The sequence below is a fragment of the Centruroides vittatus genome, unplaced genomic scaffold, assembly GCF_030686945.1.
Source record: "Centruroides vittatus isolate TY-2023 unplaced genomic scaffold, ASM3068694v2 scaffold_1424, whole genome shotgun sequence".
Lineage (NCBI taxonomy): Eukaryota > Metazoa > Arthropoda > Arachnida > Scorpiones > Buthidae > Centruroides > Centruroides vittatus.
The window spans coordinates 480203-498187 of NW_027122677.1; the positions used below are offsets into that span (position 1 = coordinate 480203).

At 27.4% G+C, this 17985-nt stretch overlaps 1 protein-coding gene across 1 annotated transcript in view; it reads right to left on the reverse strand.

Annotated features, from left to right (window-relative positions):
• The window catches only part of Cds (CDP-diacylglycerol synthase), a 44229-nt gene that overhangs the window by 17386 nt on the left and 8858 nt on the right, over positions 1-17985 (reverse strand). The window contains exon 2 of the mRNA XM_067284593.1: positions 8026-8195. Coding sequence (XP_067140694.1) covers positions 8026-8195 — 170 coding nt within the window. The remainder of the gene's footprint in view (positions 1-8025; positions 8196-17985) is intronic.

The following is a 17985-nucleotide window of genomic DNA, read 5'->3' on the forward strand; positions in this document are numbered from 1 at the left end:
TAAAGTACTATTTTTTTGTAGCTTAGGAAACCGACTATAATTATGGTCGGTGAAACTTCCGTTAACCTAACGGGTACTTTACGCAGATTCGAGATTAGTTTGCCAGGCCTGGGCTTTTAAGCGTGCACCGAAAAATTAGTAATAATAACGACAAATATCAAGTCAGATCAAAAGTTCAAATATATTTAATTAGCAACTAGAACGTACTACGTACAAATATCAATAATTCCAAACAAAATTTATTAACGAAAATCAACAAGTCAACCCGACAATAAACTTAGCTACTTAGCTTAACTTAATAGTAATTCCCCTTTGAAATTCGACAATCAAATACTTAGAAACTAGAACAAAATCTCTTACTAATTAAACGTCTATCCATCACCTCACTATACGAAGAAACTATTTCCTCAATCCTTTCGATATCGTCAAATCGTCAATCGAACTCCTCTTTAGCACCTTGGATCGTCCAATTATCAATCTGGACTTCTATCAGAAAATACTTCGCTTTCGAATTAACCTCGCTCTCACAGTCGCCTCGATTTGGAATTCACCTCGGTTTGGAAATCACCTCTCCTTCTTCGGTTAACGTACGGGTTTTATACTGTGAGGTGACGTCACACTTGAGCTGGGTTACTCCTCTTATTTACATACTTAGTTGCTAACATTAACTTTCTGTTCTGGCAGCTTTAAGTTTCCGACAAAGCTTATAAACCGTTTACAAAATATTTATCATAATTTTCTGGGATGTTTAAGACGGTTTATCAAGTATTTCTCTACTAGTGATTGTGGGGACTCCCCCCTCCATTTTTTTTCTGCGGACTGTTACTTCCGCTGGGCAGCGCAAGTGCGCAAGATGTTTCCTATGGCGCTTATTTCTCCGTGAGTTGTTTTATCTTCATTTTTCATTACTAACAAGAGAGTGGTGGGAACCTTCGTCCTAAATAAACATAAGCCCCAAACAAAAGATAATAAAACGGAAATAATAATAAAATAAAAATAACGTTCGGACTCAGTTCCTTACAGTTTAACATGTTGGATAATGGGTTCAAGGCTAGGCAGAACCAGAGAGGACTCAAGGAATCTCCTTGAAAAATTCCTCACCTAATAAAGATTTGGTTTGTTTGTATGGAAGTGTTATGAACCCTGAGATGTAGTGTTGTTCTCCAGTGCTGCATAGTGTTTTGGAAGAATGTAATGAGTGATGGATGTATTTTGTACATGTGTAGAATATGTAGCAGCCAACTGTGTGGAACACTGTCGAATGCTTTTCTGTAGTCTATATATGCCATGTGTATGTTTCTGTGTTGTTTGTGTGCTTGCCGTAGAATGACTGAATCTATGAGTAACTGTTCTTTGCATCCCGTGATTTCTACGGCAACCTTTTTGTTGTTCCGTTAGAATGTCGTGTTCTTCAACATGTTTGTATATTTTGTTTGCGATACAGGATGTCAATAATTTGTAGAGTGTTGGAAGACATTTAATTGGTCTGTATTGTGTGGGGTCTGTGGTATTGTTGTTTTTAGGTTTCATGTAGGTGATGCCCTGAGTAAGAAAATTTGGCATGTCTTGTGGATTGATGATAATGTGTGTTAGGTGTTTAGCTAGTTCCTGGTGCAGTGATGTAAACTTTTTGTACCAGAAATTGTGAATGTTGTCTACACCAGGTGTCTTCCAGTTGTGTGTTCTGTTAACAGTTTATTGGAAATTATGTATGTTTATTTCAGCACAGGGCATAGTTGGTATGTTGTGCAAGTTTCTGTTCTCCTCCTCGATCCAGCCTGCTTCAGCATTGTGCGCGACAGCACTGGACCAAAGAGAAGACCAATATGTTGTGAGTTCTTCTTCTGTTGGTGTGCCACTGTGCTGTGTATCAGTGTTTGCTTTGTTATTAATTTGTCTGTAAAAGAGTTTTTCATTGTTTGTAAATAATTTATTTTGTTGTTTTCGTAGTGTACATGTTTTGTATTGTTTGAGTCTACGTGCTTTGGCAGCAAGTTTTTGTTTTAGTGTATCAATGTATTCTGTAATGCGTGTGTTGTGACGTTCATGTTTTGTGTGTGTTTTTATTTTCTTGAAAATGTTTTTGAGCTGTTTCCTTAATTTGGGTGTTATGTTGTTTTTAGTGTATAGTGTCAGCCTGCCTAATTGCTGTCTAATGTCATTTATTTGTGTTTCTATTCTTCTCTGCCAGGCAGGCTTGTAATAGAATTTGTTTTCTGTATATTTGTCTGTGATTGTACTTTCAGTCCATGGTGTGTCACTATTGTGACTGCCCCAGCATAAACTAATGTATGAATATCTGAGAGTGTAGAAATTGAATGAATGTAGTGTGGTAGTGAGTGAGTGTTTACATAATTTAGTGTTTTTCCTACTTCCTTTGACGTGTTGATTTTTGGTATTCGTGGTCGTTGTGTGGGATCTGTGCCTGTATATTTAGTGAGTGTTTCCTGAAATATAAGTGAGAGCGTATTAACTAAATCCATGTCTATGTTATCAGTGATGGATGAGGAAGTGTCTGTAGTATCATTAGTGGTAATTGTTGTATGTGTGTTATTATCAATGCTTGTTGCTGGATTATCCTGACAGGTTACATGATCTTCATTAATGTTAAATGTTTCTGTCTGTTGATGTATTTGATCAGCAACCTGTTGTTTGATAAGTTCAAGTGTTGTTTGTGGAATAAGGTTGTTGTGTATAATTGTTCTTTTTTGATCAACAACCCTTTGTTCGGTGACAGTGAGGTGAGGATACTGTTGTGTGAATCTATGGTGTAGTTGTTGTCTGTATGCTGTCATGTTTGTTTCGAGTTTTGTGATGGTGTAATAAGTACGGATGATAAACTTGTTCATTTCCGTTGTCCATTTCATCCGTTGGCGTGGTTTTCCAGCCTTTGTGGTCTGTGGATGCATTGCCACAGAAACACCAAGGCTAGGTTGGTTCCTCACATCTGTTGAGGGCATTGCAGTAGCCATGCTTGGGCCGGTGCTGCTTTCGCCACCGGTAACCAAGGGAGACTGTGGCCTATTTTTTGAACGTGAGCCTCTGCCTAACCCACGAACGTGGACCTTGTTAACCCGGGCGACGTCCAAGCCAGTATCACACTTTGATCTGGTTATTACCATAATAAATATCTCAACAGAATGTGAGTGTGGTCACTCTTAGCTTCATTTCTCCATTTCTTCCCATAGACCTTACTGGCATGGGTGTCCTACCAGAAGCTTGTGCTCGAGCCTGCATTGCCCTATGGATCAGTAAAATTACTGGGCTCTCCCACCACAACCAGGTGGTGACCATGGCATCACTTTAAAGTGAGATTTATTATTATTATTGACTTTTATAGTGAGACCTTGAATTCAATTACTTATTTCTGTCATGTTTATACTTCAACTTAAAGTCTGCTATTATTAGTAAGATTACCGAATCTGTTCTTTTTGACACATATCTTTCCTCTACAAATGACATTAAAAATGACATTAAAATTCTGAAAAATATTGTAGTAATTCGTTCTTCTTATCAATAATTAAAAAGCAATGAATAATTCAATAGCACAACCATTTTAAAATAATTTTCTGATTTAATACCTAAATTATTGTTAAAAGTTAAAATAATGTATTATAAATTTAAAAGTTTCATTTATTATAAATTACTTTCTATTTTATAATTATTAAAAAATTAAATTATGAAACTATCTAGTGTATTCCCAAAAGAAACATATCTTCACTTCTGAACCATAACCAATTCATAAACCAATAAATCTATCTTAGGGTTATTTTTAAAACCTTAATTGACTCTCCATTGCATATAAAACAAAAGTCAGAAAACTACCAGAATTTCAATCCAAACAAAATTAACTTCAAATGCTAAATTTTGGACATTATAAAAAAGAAAAATAAGAAAATTTGTTGTAATCTTAAAATCATAATAAGAAATCTCTGACACACAATTTATTCAAAATAAATTGTGTCACATAATTTTTCAATTGTGAAATTTTTATGAAATCTTGTTGGACATCAGAAAGATGTAGTGCCTGATTTTACATCTCATCACTAACAGTTAATTCATGTCATTTTGTTACTGCATTCCTTTTGTCATCATATTACAGTATACATCTTTTGTTCATTTGTTTACGTTAAGTTCACTTTTTTCTAAGCAAGGTAACAATTACTCTGTGAGACAGTTTAGGATTGACAAGAATTAAACTGAGCAGTGCTGAAGCTTGAATTTAAATTATTTCTTCTCCTCTAAGAGAGTAACTAGGCATAATCCTCTAAGAGAGTAACTAGGCATCAAAAGTTTATTATTGCTACTAAGATAGTTATCCAGAATAAATCCAATGGTCATTACTAAGCTGACATATAATAATTTGCTTTCTTTTTTAATCCTATGTGTTTTATTTTATGCAATTAAAAAATATTATTCTGAGAAAAGTCTGCAGGCTTCACAAGACTGCTAATGGCATTAAAAAAGTTTAAGAATCCTGACTTAAGCACTTAAGTTTATGTCATAATAAAAAAAATTAGAATAATACATACATTAATGTAACAAATAAGATAGTCAAGACAAAATGAGGCAGTGGTGTTATGTTATACCTAACAATAATTAAACAACTAAAAATAGAAAAACAAAACATCAGCAATTGTAGCTATTGGGTTGCTCGGAAAGTAATTTCGTTTTTTCCATAGAAAAATAAACGCAATATTCTTATAATAAATAAATATTTTATTGAATTATATATTGACCATTTTGGTCAAATACCTGTTGTCATTGTTTCTGGTAGTCGCATGATTTCACATTCATGAAAATTTTGATCGTTGTTTACAAAAACTGATCCAAGAGATTTTTGACATTTCAAGTAAATGTCTTAGTTAAAAAAAATTTGTATAGACCAGAACAAGTAATAATCTGAGTGTGCCCAATCTGGCGAATATGGTTGGTGTAATAACACATCCCATCTAAGCTATAACAGTTTCTGAAGAGTTACCAAACTTGTGTGAAATTTGGCATTATCATGGTAAAACACTACACTTTGTTTGTTGATCAATTCTGGCTTTTTCTGTTTGATGATATTACTCAATTTGTTTACTCAATGGCAGTACACTTTCAAATCAATTGTTAAATTGTCTAGTAAAATCTCAAAAAAACATTTCTTTAAAATCCCGCTATAGAGAACATCTCCCTTTAATAACATGTGGAACCCATATGTCGAGCATTGAAACGAAACCAATTCGTTTTAAGTAATAATAAATGGTTCAATTTAACAGATTTAATCTCTTAGTGATTTCACATGTTGTTATATGGCAGATTGCTTCAATTAGTACCTTTATTTTGTTTTCATTGGCTTCAAATGGCCATCCAGAATGTGGTGTATCTTTGATATTAAAATTGCCAGAATGCAATTTTGTAAACCAGTTTTGGCACTATCTTTCTCACAACACATCATCTCCAAGCATGTACCAAAAGTTTTTTCTTGTTTGAACAGCATTTTGATTTTTTAGTTATAAAAAAGCAAAATATGCCAAAAATGATGCTTTTGATTTTCCATATTTGATGGGTCACCGAAAAAAAATTATTGCACAGAATCAAACAAATTTTTTTACAAATAAACCTTAAAATGTCAGCTGTCGAAGTATATAATGAAAATGTGGTTTAAGATAAAATTGGCTGGTAAAAATACATCTAATTCTTCTAATAATAAAAAAAATGAAATTACTTTCCAACAACCCAATATGTAGTAAGTATTTATTTCTCATTCGTAACATAAATTTTGCTATCTACTAATCACTTTAATCCTTATAGGTTGATTTTTCTCACAGCAAAAGTCCTGGTTAAATGACAAATGATTTTATTGTGACATATTTAAAATGCTTACAACAAATGCATTTCGGGCTAATGTAACATTTTAGCCCCTCTTCAGTGATTTAAAAAACAACATCACAATAAATCATAACATATTACATAATGTAAATTGCAAGATTACATGAGTTTAGTTTTTTATATTCTCTCATATATAAATATGAGAGAATATAAAAAACTAAACTTCTGGTACACAAATTTCAAGAAATGGAGTATAAATAAAGTGGAAAAATATCATACATAGTACTTATTACATAGCACTTATAAAAATAGAAGGAAAAATGTATATATTAAAAACCATATATCTTTAATAATTTAAGTATGATCTTATTTAATTGGTTTACATTTAAATAAGAAAGTGGTAAATTATTTTATTCATATTATAGAATGAGTATAAAGTGAACCACTAGTATTAACTTCTTACTGCCTCCAAACAGGAGCCCCAAAGGTATTAACAAATATAATCCAGTTGGCAAAGTTAACGTGCATTATAAGCGTCATCGTATTAAACATCAAATATTGTACAATAAAACTGTTAATTGTATAAAAACTGAATTTTTATATTATATTAAAAAATTACTACTTACTATTTTTACAACTATTCAAAAAAATATACCCTGATAAATAAGAGTTTACAAAAACCAATAGTGGTTTTAGTATATAGTTCCAGTTTAAGTGTGTCAGTTTTTTATGTCTAAGGGTTTACAAAACTGAGATTAAAAATAGGTACACATTTGCAAAGACCAAGTTAAAAAACTATACATGTTTATGTTAAAAAACTGTGATACCCATGTAAATAAGCCGACCAAATTATATCTATATTTATTAAACTGAAACTAATGATGCACCCTCTATTATTTCATTCCATATTGTGTCGATGGTTATGCCATCTGATATATTTACAATTTTATCTTTAGAATATTTTTTAATTTCTACATGCTCTTTAAATTTACATTTATAAGTATCCTTTTCAATGTACAATATTTTAATTTTATTCCTATTAATTTGGCAGTTATTAACAATTGAGTGTTTATACCATGGCAATTGAGTGTATCTGAGGCATATCACCACTTCATACTCTTTGACTCTGTTTCTAGTATGAGGCCTGTTTCTTCAATATAGAATTTTGGCCTAATACAACTACATTCTACATATCACTGACTCAACACCGGACTGTATTAACTAAAACGCTCTACCTGTTACCGGTGTGCACTCTCTAGATGACCAAAAAACATTAGTAACAAACTATTTGTGTTGATTTTGTTTTTGGTCGTCTAGAGAGTGCACACCAGTAACAGGTAGAGCGTTTTAGTTAACTACATTCTAATTTATACACTGTACCTTCTTCTTCAAGATTGTTTTTATGAATCAATCATGTTGTTATTATTTTTAATTTTATTACATACATTTTGTGATGTCAAAAATGGGGCCAAACACACATTATTTTATCTAAGAGTATTGTTACATTTTTCAATTATGTTCCTCATATATGAAAAAGAATGATATCATTTATCTTATTATAAAAAAAAAAAAAGTAAACTTTCTTATTTAAAAGGTAAACCAATTAAATAAGATCATATTTAGATTATTAAAGACGTATGGTTTTTAATATATACATTTTTCCTTTTAGGGTACTATTTTAATAAGTGCTTTGTAATAAGTACTATGTATGATATTTTTCCACTTTATTTATACTTCATGTCTTGAAATTTGTGTACAGAAGTTTAGTTTTTTGTATTCTCTCATACGTAAGTAATTATGCAATTTACATTATGTAATATGTTATGATTTATTGTAATGTTGTTTTTTAAACAGCACTGAAGAGGGGCTAAAATGTTACATTAGCACGAAATGCATTTGTTGTAAGTGTTTTAAATATGCCCAAATAAAATTATTTGTCATTTAACCAGGACTGTTTGCTGTGAGAAAAATCAACCTGTAAAGATTAAAGTGATTAGTAGATAGCAATATTAATACAGCACCCCTACAAATAAGAAAATTAATCTATTAAAAAATAAAATTATTATTAGGTAAATTTATTTTTATATAATTTTTGAATTATATCTCTAAAATATTTTAATAACACCTTTCACATGTAAAGTCATTATTTTTAACTTATGAATTAAAAAAATAACTATAATAATTTTAAACAGAATTATAAAAATTATTAACCGTGATGGCAGAGAAGCTAAAGCAGAATCTAATATGTCAGTTGTTTTATCTGTGGCTTGAGGTAGTGCTTTGACTAGATCAGCAATATTTGTTTCATCTGGTACAGGTTCTTCATCTGACTCTACACTTTTTTCCTCTTTAGAAGCTTCATTTCTCTTTTCTTGTACTTCCTGTAATATATTTATGTATTATTATTTAAATGTAACAAAATTCTAACTGAAGAATTATATTATAAAAAGAATTTAAAATCTAACTGAAATAAACATTTCATTTAAACAAAATTGAGTGTTAAATCAGAAAAATTAACATTTATGTGACCCAAAGATTGCTCATAAAGAAAACTGAAAATATTCATTTTAATTAAATAATTATTGAGTACCAAAATTGTTTAGTTATCACATATACAAAGTAATCCATTTATTGCAATCATGAATAGAGTTATTTGTTACCGAAATTAACATGTCTTAAAATGTCCGAGTTAAATATATATAAAACTTGCTTATTGTAATCAGAATTCTGTTACAGTTATCATTATCTTCATGTAAACAGGTATTTTTAAGTTGTCATTTCATGCTGTCAACCTCAAAAGATGACTGATAAGGATTATCATCCATTTGTTGATGCTGATCATTCAGTTATCAGTTATCATTATCAGTCTTAACCAGTGCTTTAAACATTTTAATTATTATTTGCTTACAGTATTTGCAAGTAGTTTAAACTGCTTGCATTACCTTAATTATATTCTAACTGTCCTTAAAAAAAATATTGCATGAAAACAGCAGGTCAACAATATTTTTGAAAAATGTATATGTCCTTTTAATATTAAAGTGGATAAAACCAAAAATTGCATTAATTGTCATCATATTTACTTATCTCACTTAACATTATCAATCAATTATCATTATCAGTATGGTAAGTCCAAAATGATTACAATAAGCAGATTCTACTACATTAGCTTTTAAATTATAATATTATTATGTCATGTTGTTAGGAAATTCCAGAATACAGACACACTCATTGACACACTTATTTAATTTTTGTCTTGTTTTGGTTGCTATGCCTTGACTCTGTCCGGCATAATACACAGCAACCAGTGTCAACTGAGTATAACCCATTAAACTGAACATAATAATAATAATAATAATAATAATAATTAAATATTTACACAGAATGAATTCAACATAATTTTATTTAATATCTCAATCAATAAAAGAAAATTAAACATTGATACTAAGTTATTATGTTTTATTTCTGATAATATTATAACATAATATATTGTTACATTAATTAGAGCTTTATTAAATCTAATTAAGATCAGAATTTTGAAAATTTTTATTTATTAATGATAATTTTGTAAGTATTTTGTTTTTAAATTCTACATAGGATATTTTTACGCATATTTCATAGAATAAATGTTTGTATATATGAAAGAATAAGCATTAAAAAAAACTGTATTCAAACCTACATTGATTAAATTTTAAAAATTATTATAATATTATAATCATCTTTTTGATAAATGTATTATTCAAAAGCATTCATAAATTTAAATTCAACTTTTTAATAATAAAATGATAGTATATTTTACGAAATTTTGAAAAAAAAATTTTCTTTTGAGATAATTCTTTTATTCTAAACTTTAATATCTTAAATATATTATAATCACTAGATTTTTAAATAAATTTAAAAAATACAAATTTTAAGAAATACAATTTGTAAAACAGGCATCTTCTATAACACCATCCGAAACTAATGTTTATTTCAATATAAAATTTTATGAACTATACTAAACATCTGTTAATTAATACTCAGGTGTGTCTTCGACACACTACCATTATGTAAAATTAAATGTTTACATAACAAAATATGAATTAAATATATATATATACAGTAGAGCATCGATTATCCGACCCCCGATTAACCGACTTATCGGTTAACCAACCGCGTTCTAGTCGGCAAATTCAATTGTCTGCTAGTGATGTGGCGCTACAATATTTGGCTATGTCTTGGCTACTTTAATATTATTTTTGTTAAATTTTTGTGTGTTTTAGCTGGCAGCACTGGCTCGACCATGAAAGGGAAGCTAGTATTTAAACCAGGCCTAATACACTATACTAATAATGTATTTTCTCATAACACTTCTCCCACACCGGGTTGTATAAACAGAAAAAAATTAAATACCTTCTAAAACCGATAACCGGTGCGAACTATTTTTCTAAATGGCGAACGTTTTCATTGCCCCTCCTGGGCTCTTCCTCAGGCCAATTCTGGATTTGATAATCGAACAGCATAAATAAATGGGACGTGTTCCGTAATTTAAACGATCGAGTACGTTGGGCAACCGCGTGCCGTTCCAAATATTTAAATTTCCTTTTATTCCGTTTGGGAACGATGTGCGCCTCCTATGATAAATACGCGTGACGTCAACTGATTTACGGCCTTTCTTCTAATAAAAACTGCCAAGCAGTGGAGAGTTTCCTTTCTTCCTTGAAATTAATACATGTTGTTGTGCGATCGGCTTTATAAATCTCAATTTCCTCCAGAGTTCTCAGATGTTCTTGATGTTGGGTGGTGCGGATCACCTTTGCCTCATTAAAATTCGGTGTTATATCCGGGTTTGCTGCATACGTTGACAATGCCGTTGTGTATTTATGGCGGGTAATGTCGGATTTATGCTCCTTTATTCTAGTGCATAGTGGTCGTTTAGTGGACCCTATGTACAGTAATTGTTTCTGCCATCTGTCGTCCTGTAGAGGGATACTATACACTCCCGGAAGCCTATACGGGTTAGGTGCGTCTTTTCCGTTTCTCAATAGGCTGTATATGGAAGGGTTTCTGAATAGTATTTTCTCATACTTTTCAGTTATCCAACCAACCCCAGTCCCAATTAAGTCAGATTACCGATGCTCTACTGTATATATATATGTTTTATTTATAATGTTTTATTAAATTTTTTAATATTTTCTACAAAACCATACACATTAAAATATCCAGAAATCATCCACTATATCAATATGCAGAGATATATGTGAAATAAGTAATTTTGATATGAGCTCTTATGATTTATCTTAAAAATTACCAGTATTCCTATACCAGACACAATAAATTTTGAATGATCAAATATAAAACAATTTAAAATGAATTAAACCAATTGTGAAAATAACTTTTGAAATAAAAAAAAATTTTGAAAATATTGTTTTCTTATTAATGATTATTTATGAATAAGAAGCCCAACTAAACGTTATGCAATGTACTTTACATTATTTATAAACTATAAAACATACAACAGTTTTCTACGTAAGTTTATAAATAAATTAACATGTTTAGCACATTTGAAAATATCCCCACTTATTAATAAACAAAATCCAAATTTAAATTATATTATATTTCTAAAATATAAATAATATAATAGTTAAAAAAAACTAATATAATCTCATATCTAAATATTTTACAAGAGTGCAAACAATTCCAGGAATTTGTAACAAGTTTACAATTTATAGGCAAAGCAATATTAATATCAGTTGAAAAGTATTATAATTTGAATTAAATAATATAATTAGAAAATGTTTACAGAAAAATAAATAATGAAGCTCTACAAAAATAGAAGTTATATGAATAAGATAAAATCTCTAAAGAAGCCATATAAATTCAGTTAATTCTTATTTACAATTCTTCAAAACATTTCCTCATAAGATTATAATTAATATTAAAAAATATCATCAATTTAATAAGTAGTCAAAAATTTGTAACTCAATTACAAATTTATTCAATAAATATAAAGTTTAAGCAAATATTAAACAGAAATGACTATTAAACTACAGAATATTAAACTGAAATACAATTAAATTAATAAAATAAATTCAAAATATAAATTTGAGGGAAAAAAGTATCACTAAAATATAATCTTATTAAAACTCAAAATCAAATTATTTCATTCTGTAATGAGTTTTGTACATTTATATTCAGTTTTGCTAGATTTAATCAAATACTTTATTGAATTCAAGACCATATTCATACAATTAATTTTACAGTTAAAAAAATAAATTAATGATAAAAACTGTATAACATGATAGTTTCTATCTTAAACCTTAATCTTTGGATTAAATAAATTCTGATTACTCTTGCTATCACTAGAATATCAATATAATATCATTTAATTATTACATAAATTAAAATAAATCTGACTCAGTAATTTTTAGACATCTTTAGAACAAAAACCTACATATTTTTTCATGGTATACAGGATCTATACCATTGATTTGATTTAAAAAGAACGTTGTAATTGATTATTTTTGCCTGTATTCAAAGATAAATGGTTAAAAAATCTTAATCTAAAGCTGTAAAAATGTCCTAATAAACTATAGAATATTAAATTGTATATGTTATATAATTTTGTATTTTATAAGTATGATATGCAAAATGTTATAATAGATAAATTATTACAGTTTTTACTTAACTAAATACATAAAAAGTATTTATATATTTGGTTTTTGACAAATAATTACTGAGACAAAAGCATATCACAATTGAAATCTACTTTATGAGATATGATACTATAATTACTTCAGTGTTGAAATTTCTGAACTATGATCTAAACGATTTGTTTTTCAATTTAAATATATTAAAATAATATTTCAAGGAAAAATACTTAATGTTATAATTAAGGTAACCAACTTTTTTATAATGAAAAGGAGGACACATAAATTGAAGGAAAAAATATTGTAAATAAAAGAAACATTTTATTCATTGCAATAATAATACACTATAATAATCTCTAGTGCCTGTGCAGTAGCATAGCTAGCTTGGGTGACACCTGGGGCAGATATCCTGGTGTCACCCTTCTTAACTGTTTTATAAAACAGTATTAGATTGTTGAATTGTAATATGCCCACACTCGAGCAAACTTGAACGCTATATCGAATAAGCGATATCATTGCATAGGTTTATATTGACCAGCATGAATCCGTTAACCTTTTTTTCTTTTAGTCATGGGTTGTTGAGTCAGTCGAACTTTTCATGACTTAATGTTAAAGCGCGTTGTCAAGGTTTATTTGGCGACTTATTTTTTCACAGTCGGATGTCGAGGGAGGACAGAACTTACAAAAGGAGGACGATTGGTCACCTTATTATAATTATATTTTCAACTCATTAAAAACTTTAAATGAAAAATAATTAAATTTTTATATAGTTTTAATTTATTTATTTACAAAATTATAACTTATTTACAAACTTTAGTAATGCTATATAGTATGGGATTATTGCTCCCCAACAAAACATGTCTGACAAAAACAAAGAACAGAAGAAATTATTTTCATACAAAATATTTTTTCAAAAATAAATAAATTTTTATATATGCTTATACATTTTAAATATACAATATTTTCATAAAATAAAAACAATTATTTAAATGAATATCCTATTTCTATAAATAGAAGACTAGAATAAAATTTAGTACAACAAAGTTTTTAAAGATTAGCATGTAAAATTATTGTTTCTGTACAACAAAATTAAATTAACCTAAATTTTCAGAATTTTTTCTCTTAGAAAAAGTCTGCAAAATCCAAAATCATTCATCACTTTAAAAAAATTACATTTAGAATACTGTCAATTAGAAAATGGAACAACAATTTTATGTTATTCTATAAAAAAAAAAAAAAATATCAAGCTTTATAAATCAAGTAATTCAAGCCTTCACAAATGAAAAAATTATATGAATTATGAATCATACATCAGTATTTCTTAAACAATATAAACATAAAAAAATTGAATTAAAATCAATGAATCCAACAATACTCATTTCAAAAATTTATGGATTTATTTCATGTTCAGAAGGATTTAAACGTCTAAAATATTTCAATTCCAAAAATACATAAGATCAGACAATATAGGATTTCTTGCTTGTAAGATTATTAACAAAATTACAATTATTATAGATTAATTAGAATTTGTTAATATCAAAATTTAGATTTCAAATATAGATTTGAGCTTTTGAACCACAAAAAGTTTAATTACTGTATTTAAATGTTATTTGAATTTTGCATTATACTATAATTGGGTAGTTCTATGGAGGATACTTAAGTTAAATTTGATGTTTTCAGTTCTCAAAAAACTGATATTTTTCCATGAAGTTTATAATGAAGTACAGTACATGTTAAATTTGCTTGAGTAAAGTGAATATCTATATCCATAAAACCTATTTCATGCACATAATAAAACACAACTGAAAAAATTCTATGGAAAATGCACTAAGGTACGGTACATTATTCCATAGAACTCCTCAATTATTATTTAAGTGTTTTATTTTTGTTCAGTTATTATATAAACTTGATTTGCAAGAAGCAATTTATTCAAATTTTTTGTGATAAAAAATAAATATGCTGATTATGAAAATAATTTTCTAAATATGATCAGCAAAATGTTAATCTAATCAAATTTTCTAATAATGTGGATCATGATTTATTGCATATTTCTTAAAATAAATTCTGACCTAAATAAAATCATGTCTAAAATAACACTTTTCATTTTGGTAAAAGATTTTTAAAATTTTTTTTTATTCAATTAAAATTGTTATTAATTATTATAATTAAATTCATTTTTTAAAAATTGAAATCGTCATCTATATTCAAGAAGTATTTTATTAAAAAATATAAACTAAGCATGTGACTTTATTAAAATTGCTGATGATTATTATAAATCACTTTTAGATTAGTAAATAATTATAAAGATTTCAATCATTAAATTCATTAAATGATAAAAATAAAACATTTTTCTAGTTATTAATTTTGTTCATTATGCTGGAGTGAAAGACAATTATTATAATAGATTTAATCAATCCATTGATTGATTAGATCTATAATAATAATAATAGTTTTGGCACAAGTAAATACTATTAATAGTAAAAAAACATCTATTATTAGCTTTGTATATTAAAAATGTAAACTGATTAAAACAATACATAAAACAATATTTAATAATGCTTGTCAAAGAATTTTAAAGGTTTTATCTGCAACTCCAGAACACATCATTAACACAAAACTTATTTTATAGATTAGAAATATCCAAAAAAACAGCAAAGATCATTCACCATAGCAACTGAACAACAATAACAAATCTTTCTAATGTTAACGTACAGTTAAAAGTTTATATATATTTCTGGTAATCAAAATATATTTATATTTTATAAATCTGAATCATATATTATATATTATAAACATCAACTTGAATATATTTTAAATGAAATAATAATTAAAAAATATTTTTTTATGCCTTAATTTTTGTGATCTTTTAATTCAATTTTTAACAACTGATTGATTCCAATTTAAAGATCCCGCTTGAAATATATATTAAATGAACCATATAACTTGTTTCTAAAGACTTCAGCATTAAAATACTTAAAAATGATAAAATATTTAGAAATTCACAAAATCCCTACATTAAATTCATTCTGATTAAAAAAATGCAAAGAACAAATAAACATTAATACATCTATCATTTAATCAGTATGCATAGGATATATATATAATATAGTAATAAGAATTATTAAATAAATATAATTACACTAAAATTATATTAAAATACAAATAATCTGTGATATATCATTTTTCAATAGAATATATAATTATTCAGTTAATTTAATAACAGAAAATATAGATTAAAATATGAAAAATAATTAAAATTAAAACAATCAAAAGTTTTATGTGAGTCAAGTGTTACAATGACTTTCCAAATAATTTTTTAAAAACTGAAAATAGATAAATTCAATAAGAGAAATAATTTTAAGTCATAGTTAATACAATCTCTTTTGATCTCAAATACTTCTATTTTTATTAAAGCTTAGACAGATACTTTTCAAAAGCATTGGAACATATTGGCAAAACACGGCAAACAGAAAAAATGTATTTTTTTATTATTTAATATATACTAGCTATCTGTCTTTCTAAACATTCTTTCGGATAATTTATTTTAAAATTCTTGATTTAATATATTCAATGTTGAGTTTGACAAAGGTCAAAGAGAGATTATAAAGCCGGGGTTTGTTAGGAGAATCTTATACCATCAGCGTCATGTCAATTGATAGTGACATTTCTGAATGTTTTCCTTTCTTTTTGTATTAGTGAAAAATATAAGGTTTCTTTCTTTGCAATGTCTATGGGGGTCCACAAAAAAAAAATTAAGAGGAAAAGGGGTCCATGGGTAAAAAAAGATTGAGAACCACTGAACTAAAGTTTTAAGCTGTTCTCTTTATTAATCTGAATCATTAATACCATGATAAAATTTTATTAATAAAATGGTCATAAGAGATGACACTGTAATACATGGTATAAAACTCATTTTGAGTAAAAATCATATTCAAAAGTACAGTGTAATATTTATTTAATAGTGTAAAATAATAGAGTTAAAAAAAAATAATTTTATTCATTAAATGAAAAAAAAGTATTTCTATTTCTATATTCTGAAAACACTTTAAAAGTAATTTTTTTTATGTAAGAGTTACTTTACTGTTTGTTTAGAAGAGCATTACTTTATATTTTATCTTTAAAATTTTTCTATCAAAAAACTTTCTGAAATTTGAAAATAAGTATGTAAATTAAACAAAGAGAAATTTATTTTTATTTTAGAGAGAATATCTTTTAAATTTGGAACTTTTTTTATATTTATTTTTTACCTACATATTTTTAGTTATATTATTTCATTACAATTTCCAATAACATTTTTAAAAAATTTATTTATTTATAGATTTTCAACTTTGCTTTACATTCAGTAAAATACTGAAAATGTTGATTTATTTGATAATGTAAAAAGACCACTGTCATTTATGAAATTATTGAACAAAATCATATACAATGTATAAAAAATTCTATCATCATCTGAGAAGTAATAATCTTAATTCCTTATAAACTATTAGTAATAAACTTTTAACATATAATTAAGAAAACAGAAAATTCCAATTCATATTTCATAGATTTCAAAAATTCTACACTACAGTTGTACACAAAAGCTAACATCCAATATAACTAATACAATCCAATTAGCTTATAGTAAATGACATATATTATACTGAAGATTTATCAGGTTAAACTTAATTAATATAGCTGTTCATAGTCCAAAGTTTTTAATCCTTAACTTCATCAGTTCAATTATATCCTGAAATATAACTGAACAAATAAAATCAACAGGTTAGTTTTCAAACAAGTGAATACTAGAATAACCTATTTTCCTGACAATATTTAATTCTATAATTTACAGTAGACTACTTACTTGTAATCATGGATTATGTTATCAAAATTAGCAGGTCCCAGAACATACAAGTTAAAATAAATTATAAAATCTTTGCTTATTTTGCTTATTGTAATCAGAATTCAGTTCATGTTATCATTAGCTTTAATAAATAGACCGTTTTATACTCTATTTTTGTACTATTAGCCTCAGCAAATGGCTCAGCATGCAACCATTATCAGTTATTGTTATCAGTACTGTACTTTAACTAGTTTTCTTCTTTTGTTAACAAGAGAATTGCTCATGATGGTTTTCTTCAATATGAACAAAATAATGAAATTCAAAATTCTTTTATACTGCTTCTATTCATTCTGAAGACATCATCATGAGCAATTCTCATAATATCTTCATCAGAACAAAAGAAGAAAACAAAGTCACAATCTCCCCACATACAAAGCAGATCCTATGGATTTAACTAGTTTAACCAGGATTTAAATAAAATGTTAATCAATTTAACTATTTGCTTATAATACAATAGTTTAAATCACTGGCATTATGCTAGCTGCTGTCAAAAGTTGACAGCAGACAAGCAATACTGGATGAATTATATAATAATTAATAAATCTTCAAGTTACACATTTTTTTAATTGCTTTAACATGCTCTTTTAATATCAATTCAATACTGTTTCACACTTTTCCAGCAAGAGATATATTTAAGATAAATGAACAAACATTTTTGGTTTATTT